Below are 10,501 nucleotides of genomic sequence, written 5' to 3' on the forward strand. Positions count from 1 at the left end.
AAGAAAGAGGCTGCTCTGATGTTCTTCTGCTTAGGAAACCAGTTAGAAGCCTTTCTCAAGTCAAACCCTATTCCAGTCTCTTATTCAAATCAATGCATGATTGCTAGGGGAATTTAGACCCTAGCAACCACATTGCAAACCAGTGAGTTGCTGAATAAAAACCTAAAAAATAAAAACAAATAGCAGGTCACTCTCTACATTATACTAAAAGTTCATTTAAAGGTGAACAAACCCTTTCAATACAATACCATACCTCCCAACATTTTGGAAGTAAAAAGAGGGACAAATTTTTTTTCCCGCACGTAGCGCAGCAATTTTTGACCACACCCCTTTCTGTGGCCACTCCCCCTAATTACCATGTTTGTTTTACAAAATTTGGCAGGTTATGAAAGTTTGAAAATATTTCTCCTTATCTAAACTGTGTTTTTGTGTCTCAAAATTGTTACAAAGTATCTTATTTGCACCTGTTAGCTGTTCTGGGCTCTCTGATAAAAGCCAATTAAGTGAGAAACTTTGTTTTCTGGCTGTTCAGTGCAGAGAAAAGAGGGACTTTCCAGTACAAATGAGGGACTGTCCCTCCGAAAAAGGGACAGTTGGGAGGTATGAGTCACCCAGTAGTACAGACATGAGGAGATATTTGTAGCTCAATAATATCTGGGGGCTGAATCTCCTTTTACACCCTACAGATGTCATTTGACATATTATATACGGGCACAGAATACGCCTCAAAATCCTCTACTCCTTCACTCAGGCTGAAAACTTGACTGAGGTGAGACAAAGACTGCACATGCGCAGTGGAGGAACGCGCGGAGACGAAGTCTGCGCATGCGCAGTGGTGGAGCGAAGCTTGTGGACGGCGTTTCAACTCCGGAAGTTGTTCCTTATCTCCTTGGAAACGCGTGCCGGAATCTCGGCGCATAGCTTTATTAGCGTAGGACCTGGCTGATCAGTAAACAGTGTCGAGTTGGATACTGCTGTGGTGGGTACGCGTGGAGGTAAGTGACTACGTTCTCTGTAGGTTATTTGCCTGTGTGCAGGGCAGGACATTTGCCGTGAGGCCTCAGAAACACGGGGGCGTATTGTATTATGTAGATACTGAGATATTGTTGCATATATTCAGTATATACCGCAGGGTGGTTGCCAGGCTTGCAGCCCTCCAGCTGGGAGATATGGGAATGGAGCAGTTTGTGGGTATCTGACTGGTGCAGCATGTGATTATATATCAGTGTTTGGTGCCACAAACCTCTTGTAACACAACTGCACCTTATATAGGAAGTGGCCTACAGTAACCATGGAAACCAGGGGCCCTTCATCTTGCCTTCTTAATTGGCATTTTATGTATTGCATTACAGGAGACATATGGGATGAATGAAAAAAACCCTAGTTTTGTAGGCAATTATAAGTAATACAAGGTGTTGCTTTTACATGGTGCTAAAAATTTATATTATCTTTAAAGGGCATGAAAAGGCAAAAAAATAAAATCCTATTTTTACTTTCTTTAATAATAATAAACCCTATCTCCAATATACTTTAATAAAAAAAATGTGTAGGAATTGTCAGACGGCCCCTAACTGCTCTGCAGGGAAACAATCATACTTATGAACAGCAGGGGGAGCCCCCGCCTTACTTCCCAGCCGTGCAGAACTCAAGCAGCTTTGTTTGTTTAATTGTTTTGATAATTTATGATGATCCCTAAGCAGCCCAGACCACACTGAGCATGTGCACAGTCTTGGTCTTGCAAAGATGTTTAACAAAGTTACAAGATGGTGGCCCCCTGTGGCCAACTTTTAAAGTATAAATCATTTTTTTGGTTAGGCTTGTGGTGCAGTAAGTTCATGTTTAGTATACAAAATACACCATTTATAGCCTTATTCTCTTTTAGACTTTACTTGCCCTTTAAAAATAGCCCCTTTATTGTAGCTCCCTATATATGTTATCTGGTCCCTGTCCATGTTTCAAATGAGGGTGGGGGGTGTCCTAACGGTCCCTGCCAGAAGCACAGTAGGAGGGGGACAGCCAATCACAGCCCTGCAGTCACATAAGCACAGACATGCTTCAGTTCCCTATCAGGTCCTGCTAGCTGCTAATTGGTTCCTGTCCTACAGTGCAGTGAGCTGAGAGCCACCAGTGCCCCTGCAGAGCCTGTGAATTCTGGGATCAGGAAGTGGAAGGGAAGGGAGGGATTATTATGGTTTTTGCAGAAATATTCAATAAATCAGCCTGAAACACTACTTTTTTAAGCACAATTCTTCTATATCTAAATGAGTATAATGCAGTGGTATGTTCTTATTTTTTACACAAAATGTCTCCTTTAAAATACATGTACCTATCTTAGGGTTTGGGGGCATTTTTAATAGAGATTACCTTGGTGTTGTTTTGGGATGTATAAGTAAATAGCAGCTAAAGCAGAGACCACCATCAAACACCACCACCAAAGTCCACCATCAGTGTGGGTACCATACTCTATTGCTAAATGTCATTATCGTGTATTTTTACAATATCTTAGTTTCATTGAAAACAATTGTAAGAATCTCTTGAACCCTTCAATGTCCATTTACATTGTAGTAGTAGTAATAATAGCAGCTGCTGTGCAGAACATGGGTGCTGGGGGTGCAGCTCAGGATTGCAGGGCCTATGTTGGTGAATGTGTTCACAGAACAGGATAAAGTAACTATACTCCCCTGGAATTGCTTTAAAGGAGAAGGAAAGTGGTTTCAGACTTGGGAGTGCCAAATGTTAGGCACCCCCAAGTGAATGTATTTACTTACCTTAAACCCTGGGCCGGTGCTCCTATCAGCATAAAACTGCACCGGGCCCTGGGTTTCAGGTAAGTAGATCATTCACTTGGGGTGCCTAACATTTGGCACCCCAAGTCTAAAACAACTTTCCTTCTCCTTAAAAGGGGTTTTGCACCTTCCATCACTTTTTTCAGTTCAGTTAGTTTCAGAGAGTTCACCAGAAATAAAGATTTTTTTCTAATTACTTTCTATTTTCTATGTGTGACTGTTTTTCTAATATTGAAGTGTGATATTTCACCTTCTAAAGCAGCTCTGGGACGGGGGTCGCCAACCCTGTAAATACATTTAGTTGATACATTTCTTATCTTTGTGCCTGCTGAGCAGAATCTCTTAGTTTCATTACAGGCAGCTGTTAGAATTGATACAATAGTTGCTAATACTCCAGAGATGCTGCTGAGAAATGGATCAACTAAATGTTGTAAAATTGTAACAGTTCAGAATCTGCACCTGAATTACTGAGCTGCCAGACTCAAACACCAGAGATACGGACATTATGCTTTAAATTTAGATTTTGGAAAATAGTAAAAAATAAAATGGAAAGTAATTGAATCTTTTTGAATTACATATACATGTTTCTGTATAGCCATACACTTGTGATTAACAAAAAGCTATGTAAATTATTCATATTTTATTGCAAACCTCAATAAAAAGAATTTGAAAAGAAAGAAAAAATCTTTCTGGAGAACAATCTGAAAACAACTGAACTGAAAAACAGTTTGGAAAGTGAACAACCCCTTTAAGATGTTACTGGCTGCATCCCCTTATATAAGTGGTTTACTAAATTCAGTTCTATAACAGCCTTTGCCAAGAACTGTACATAGGGGCTGATTTATACGTAGATGCTAAATTGCACCCGTGCAGTTACTCATCACAACCCTTGCTTCATTCTCTAACTGGAAAACGAAAACCCAATTAAGCTAATCGCTGAAAGGTTGCTATTGGCAACTACTGTTATACCATTTAGCACCTATCCAGCAGCCAGTGGGGGGGAAAGTGTCACTTATTTTGTACAGGTGAGAACAACCAAACTGCACTCCACTTAGATGATATATTTGGGTGGAGCTTTAATAATCTATAATAATATTTGACCGTGTAATCTCAAGTAAAACTGCAATTGTTTTTATAAAATTGATTTTTCCTCTTATACAGACCATTAACATTTCAAGTTTAAATACTAAATGCAGCATTGTTATTTCTTTAGTGCATTCGTTTCACACAAGTGATTGGAGAAATGGTGCGCTTACACGTTAAGAAGGGAGACGAGAGCCAGTTCTTGTTTGACACATCCGTTACTGTTCCCGTAGAAGAACTGGTCAAACAGATAACTGCCATATACAATGGGAGACTTAAAATTGACCGGATTTGTTCAGGTAAAGAATGTACAAATATAATTTAGTCCTTGTTTTGCTCCTCCATGTCAGTGGTTGATACTGAGTGCAAGTTTCCTCTTCATCCTTCGATTTATACAGTAGAATAAGAGCTGCCATATTACCTTCCACTGGTTTATGTAGGGCAGTCATTTATATACAAAGATTATTGTGGAACAGCTGTACTTGAGTTACTGGTGTGATTTAGTTTATTAACTTAATAAATTAGTTCTAATTTTATTAAAAAATCAGATCCTCCTCCTTTCGCCATTAATATTACTGCCTTTGTTGTACTTATTGAATTAGCTGTAAGTGTAATACGTTGAATTTCCAAAATAGAAATGGGAGAGCTGGCAGAACACGGTATCACCATGCCCCCTAATATGCAAGGACTTGCTGATGAGCAGATTGAAGAACTTAAATTAAAAGACGAGTGGGAAGAAAGATGCGTACCAAGTGGCGGCAGTGTTTTCAAAAAGGATGAAATTGGAAGAAGAAATGGCCATGGTATGTTTCTGCTAAATCTTTATTGTGGGGTATGGGTATCACTGAGAATGTTTTTGTTCTGGTACACCTGTTTACCACAAAGCACACTGTTAGTATTTGTACTTTACTGGACCTGCATATAATGGGACTCCGCAGAGCATCATTTGTTTGTATGATGAATGTGGAATAGAGCAAGATGCTCTACTCCAGTCAGTAATAATTGATATCAGTATTATGCAAACTTCAACTGTCCATACGAAGAACTTGAGTCACGGAGCACCAGAGAGGACATTAATGAATTAAAACTCACACTTTATTTCCACATATTAAACAAATCTCTGCACACAGGACATTAGGACATCCACCTTAAAGGAGAACTAAACCCTAAAAAATATTGTTTAAAATATTTTAAATACTGAACTTATTTCACCAGCCTAAAGTTTCAGATTCAGCAGCCAGGGGGTCACCATCTTGGAAAGTGTCTGTGACACTCACATGCTCAGTGGGCTCTGAGCAGCTGTTGAGAAGCTAAGCTTAGGGGTTGTCACAAATTCTCAAGTAGAAAATGAGGTTGGTCTGTAATATTAACTGATGCTACAGGGCTGATTATTAAATTCTGATGCTAATTGTACTGGTTTCTGTGCTGCCGTGTGGTAATTAATTTGTATTAATTACTAATCGGCCTTATATTGTGACATTTCTATTCTATGTGTACTGTATATTGTGACTGGGTCCCTAAGCTCAGTAAGTGACAGCAGCACAGAGCATGTGCAGTGAATCAGCAGAAAAGAAGATGGGGAGCTACTGGGGCATCTTTGGAGACATAGATCTTTACTGCTAAAGGGCTGTGGTTGCCTTGGGCTGGTACAGCAGCACAAAACATAATGTACAACATTTCTAGCTACTTATTAAGTTAGGCTTTAGTTCTCCTTGAAGTGCTTTGTGGCGTTTCGCCACTTGCTCAGAGCTTCTGATTCAAGTTTTTCATATGGATTTTTGTAACTGCTTTGGATCACATTACATGTGCAGCACAGAGGGACTATGGTAGTGGGTAAGTGCTCCCATAATAATCTTGTTTAATCTTTAGCTGTTAACAGCCACAATATGCACATTCTGTATTTTAGCATTCACAGCTGAATCCAGTCATGGGAGTAGTGTTTTCTAGCAGCTTGAATAAACTGACATGCTGAGTTTGACTTTGAACAATAATCCATACAAACAACAAGACTTTTGCTTTTAAACAAATTAGGGATACACTGAATTTAGGATTCCGTTCGGGATTCGGCCCTTTTATGCAGAATTCGGCGAACCCGTCTGAACCAAATCCGAATACTAATTTGCATATGCAAACTAGGGGCGGGGAGGGAAATCGTATGACTTTTTTTCACAAAAGGGAAGTAAATAATGTTTTCCCCTTTCCACCACTAATTTGCATATATAAATTAGGGTTCGGTATTCGGCCGAATCTTTCACGAAGAATTCTGTGGTTTGGCAGAATCCAAAATGGTGGATTCGGTGCATCCCTAAAACAATGACCAATATACCTGCTCATTGGTTGCTGTAGTTTACTGCCCCTTTAGTCCCCTGAGCCTAAGAATTATAGCCGCCACTGGGTGGGATGCAGCTGTTTGTTTGTCTCAGCTATATTTTATTATTTAATTGCTTTGAAGGAATTTCTGCTTATGTTCTGTCAGCCAACTCGCTGTCCTCTACAGTCATTTGAATCATGTATGCCAATTTCATTCTCATGTGAGTGTGTTTATTTGCAGCACCAAGCGACAGCATGAAGAAAGTACTGCAGAAAACAATGGAGGAAGCAAAAGCATTGATATCTAAGGTAGTTAGTGATTTCCAAAATTCGGTCGATTCTGTATATTATAAAGTTCACTGCTACTTGAAGAAAGTGCCATTGAGTATTTTGATACAATGAAGTTTTTTAAAACATCTTTTGTTTACTGTAATTTGTGTCTACTTAGTATTTGTATATCTCACTTTGTATATGCTTTGTGCCTCATAGAAACAAGCTGAAGCCAATGTGTGTGTTACTTTGGAAATGGTGAAAGAGGCCACAGACCAGCTGAGGGGTGCCGTAATGATTGTGTATCCCATGGGACTACCTCCACATGACCCCATTCGAATGGAGTTTGAAAATAATGAAGACCTTTCAGGGACACATGTACGTACGCAAAGCCATTTGTTGCCAAGGATGCCTGCAAAATGGCAGCCTCATCTTGACGTGACCAGGCTGAAGAATAGAACACCCAGTTTGCTGTACCTAATTTATTCATTATCAGCCCCATTAATTACAAGGGTAGAGTATTTAGTTGTCCAGAGAACCATGGAAACAAAATAAACATGCAATAAATAATTGACAGTATAACCCTTTTTCTTTTATTCACAATTTCTGTGAACTGAATAGAATGCAGGATTAATCCTTTAGAACCATTGAAAGCCAAACAATGGATGTCCTTGCTGTACTGCTGTTTATGTTTTTATTTTTCAACATTCTTGCATTGTCGTGAAGCTGACCAGGTTCTGACTAATTGGCTTCTGTATCCCCCTCCTCGTGTTAAGGAGGGGCACCTGTATTTCTCTGTCTGTATTTTTTTTTTCTACGTTCAGCAGAAAAATCAGAGGTTTCAGCCAAAATGTTTAGAACCTCTGGAACCAAAATCATATGAAAAGAGATACAGCTTGATCTATGCACTAGCTTAATACATTGAGTAACTTTCCATTCCCTGCAAGGTCCCCGCTAGTGGAACCCGGTTTCCTTTAACTCCGTGTCTTAGGACAGGGCTTTATCTCACAGCTACACCAGGCTTACGTCTCACAAACTGGGGCCACGCTAATGTTATACTCCATACTCTTATTAGAGCAGTGTCTCATCCCTTCTCACTTACTAGGAGCCAAGGGGGGTGCACCCAGGGTTGCGCACAACTTTTTAAGTGCGCAACCCTAGGTGGATATCTATAGCACTTAAAGGGCAACTGTGACCTAATAAAAAATGTTTCATCCAGCTCGCTCATTATGCACATAAATGTGTCATATAATCAGACATATATGTCACATGAATACTGTTAATCAGCGCACTTTCTTATTATGCATCTGCCCCAACATGGCTGCGCACACCAGGAGCTCCCTCCCACGGCAGGAGACCATGATCTTGAAGAAATACTATTGTTTCCTCACTTGAAGTGTGGGCTCTGTTTACACACAAATACACACCTATAGGTACCCTTTAAAACACTCAAAAAAATCTATCATTTCATATAAGTTTCCCAGCTGTACTGTGTCAACACACCAGGAATTTATATTTTCGTTACGTTTTCTGGCAAAAGGGTCAGTCACTGATTCCATGTTCTCTGTCACACCAAACACAAACCGGTAAAATGCTGCTTACAAAGCATATCATTAATTAGGGTTAATTGAAATCATTTCATCTTTTTGTGTGGTCACCCCGCCCCCCCTTCACACTTGTCTTTTAGCTTTTGGCAATTATTTCCTGTGTTTTCTATTACAGGCTGGACAGTTGGTCATAGAAGAACCAGAGTCTCAATTGTGGTGGGCTGGAAAGGAGCTACAAAGGAAACAGAAGCTTTCAGATTATGTGGGGAAGAATGAAAAAACAAGAATTATAGTTAAAATTCAAAAAGTGAGTTTATCAACCCCCATGCTAATATAATAATGTTTCCACCTGTAGCAAGAGTAATGCAACCTATACATTTTAGACCATTCTATATCTAATCATCAAAATGTTCTCACTTTCATAGTAATAGTTCCAGGTGCTATAAGTGCAACAACGTTTTATGTCTGATATGTAGCTGTCTGAATTATGTGTATTCATTCTCTGCAGAATGAACGGTTAGTCGTATAACTAATTAATCATAATAGTAATAACTGCATGCCAAGCCCAATATTGTTGCCTTAAAGGAAAAGTAACAAGTGAAAGTTTTATAAAAACTAATTAAAATATAATGTATAGTTGCCCTGCACTGGTTTGCAGCCATGCAAGCACAGGATACACAGTAGATAACAGATAAGTACTACTATAGTTTATATAAACAAGCTGCTGTGTATCCATGTGGGCAGCCATTCAAGCACAGGATACACAGTAGATAACGGATAAGTACTACTATAGTTTATATAAACAAGCTGCTGTGTATCCATGTGGGCAGCCATTCAAGCACAGGTTACATAGCAGATAACAGATGCACTCTGCAGAATACAATTGTATTCCATTACAGTGATTATCTGTTATTTGCTAAGTAGTATGTGCCTTATCTCCTTTCAGCTTGAATGGCTGCCCTTATAAACTATAGTAGTACTTATCTGTTATCTACTGTGTATCCTGTGTTTGAATGGCTGCCCCCATGGCTACACAGCAGCTTGTTTATATAAACTATAGTAGTGTTTCTGAAGCAAACACATTATTTTTACCCATGCAGAGCAACAGTACATTATATTTGAGTTACTCTAAACCACTTTAAATTTTTTGCTTTTACTGTTCCTCTAATTTTAGTTGCCTGGTGTCATTGCCTGGTAGAGACTATCACTTACATTTCATACACATTTGATTGGCTACTTCAGATAATATTTTCTTCTTCTTCATAACCCTCAGAGAGGTCAAGGAGCTCCAGCACGGGAACCTGTTATAACTCAGGAAGAGCAAAAGAAGCTAATGATGCATTATTACAGACGACAAGAGGAATTCAAGGTATGATTTTTATAGAACACTGCTACAAATTGTATCTATTTAGATCTCCAGAATAAATGTAATACTGATTAGCTAGGGTGCAGCTTATTGCTGTATGTCCCATTGCTCAGTGATTAATCCAATATAGTGTGACACAAAAATCTTCTGTTACTCAAAGGAAATGTAAAGATTAAATTACATTAATATAAAATTGATCAGAGTGCTATTCTAAGTACCTTAGCAATTTACTTAATATTGTGGAAACTTCAAAAGAAAAAAATGTATACTGTTAATATAATATACAGCTGGTTCCTTTCCCAACTGTGATCCACTTGGCAGAACTTGTCAGAAGAAAGCGAGAACTAATGTTGCTCTGCTCAGGAAAGACATGAGAAAGGTCATGTGAGGTTTCTGATGTCATTTCTAAAGGTCTCTTTCTTGTGACACATATAGAGAGAGAGAGAGAGAGAGACTTTTAAAAAAAAAAAAAAATTTATTAGAACATTTATTTATTTTTTTTTTTTTTAAATGTTCTGATAAAAATTTTTTAAAAAAAAGTTCCTCTTTAAAGGCTCCTGGTGTGCACCCACGTATCCTGGATCTATATCTAACACATTTTGTGAGTAGCACCTGGGTCATTTGTTATTCAAAAGAAACCTACATACTGCCACTGGATTTTAACTATTCCTTGTTTTAAACCATTTTTACATTTCTTATCCACAGAAACTTGAAGAGGATGAGGATATCTCCTATCTGAATGCAGAGTGGGCAGACAGTAATTCATTAAAAAGACAGTTCCAAGGGGTAAAGGATATTAAGTGGAAGCCTCGATGAGAAACCTTGTTACCAGCTGCTGTGTCTGAATGTTAATGTATTGTATGAAGTGTAATTGTCATCTGCCTTCTAAACCTAGCAATAATTTATATATTCTTTCTTATGTTTGGCTTCTGGTATTTACTTGTTTTTTCTAATATTTATTAATGCATATCATTTTTCAGAGTGAATTTAAAATGAACATTTTCTATTGCAGTTAGTTCTCCGCACCTATTCTAAATGGCCCTATATTCATTTAAAAGTGTTTACTTCACAACATAATATATTAAAAACACACAAAAGGCTAAAAACCTCTTCCTATAGGTGGCTGTGTATCTATATGG

General features: G+C 38.5%; 1 protein-coding gene across 1 annotated transcript; it reads left to right on the forward strand.

The window, feature by feature from the left end:
- Positions 1–901: 901 nt before the first annotated feature.
- Positions 902–10,281, forward strand: cfap298.L (cilia and flagella associated protein 298 L homeolog). The gene is given in 8 exon segments (NM_001093382.1): positions 902–995; positions 4,000–4,168; positions 4,505–4,672; positions 6,421–6,488; positions 6,669–6,827; positions 8,172–8,303; positions 9,270–9,365; positions 10,068–10,281. Coding segments are annotated over 7 exon segments (873 nt in total). The 5' UTR covers positions 902–995; positions 4,000–4,029; the 3' UTR covers positions 10,179–10,281.
- Positions 10,282–10,501: the final 220 nt, after the last annotated feature.

Source organism: Xenopus laevis, chromosome 2L, assembly GCF_017654675.1.
Source record: "Xenopus laevis strain J_2021 chromosome 2L, Xenopus_laevis_v10.1, whole genome shotgun sequence".
In the NCBI taxonomy this organism is placed as follows: domain Eukaryota; kingdom Metazoa; phylum Chordata; class Amphibia; order Anura; family Pipidae; genus Xenopus; species Xenopus laevis.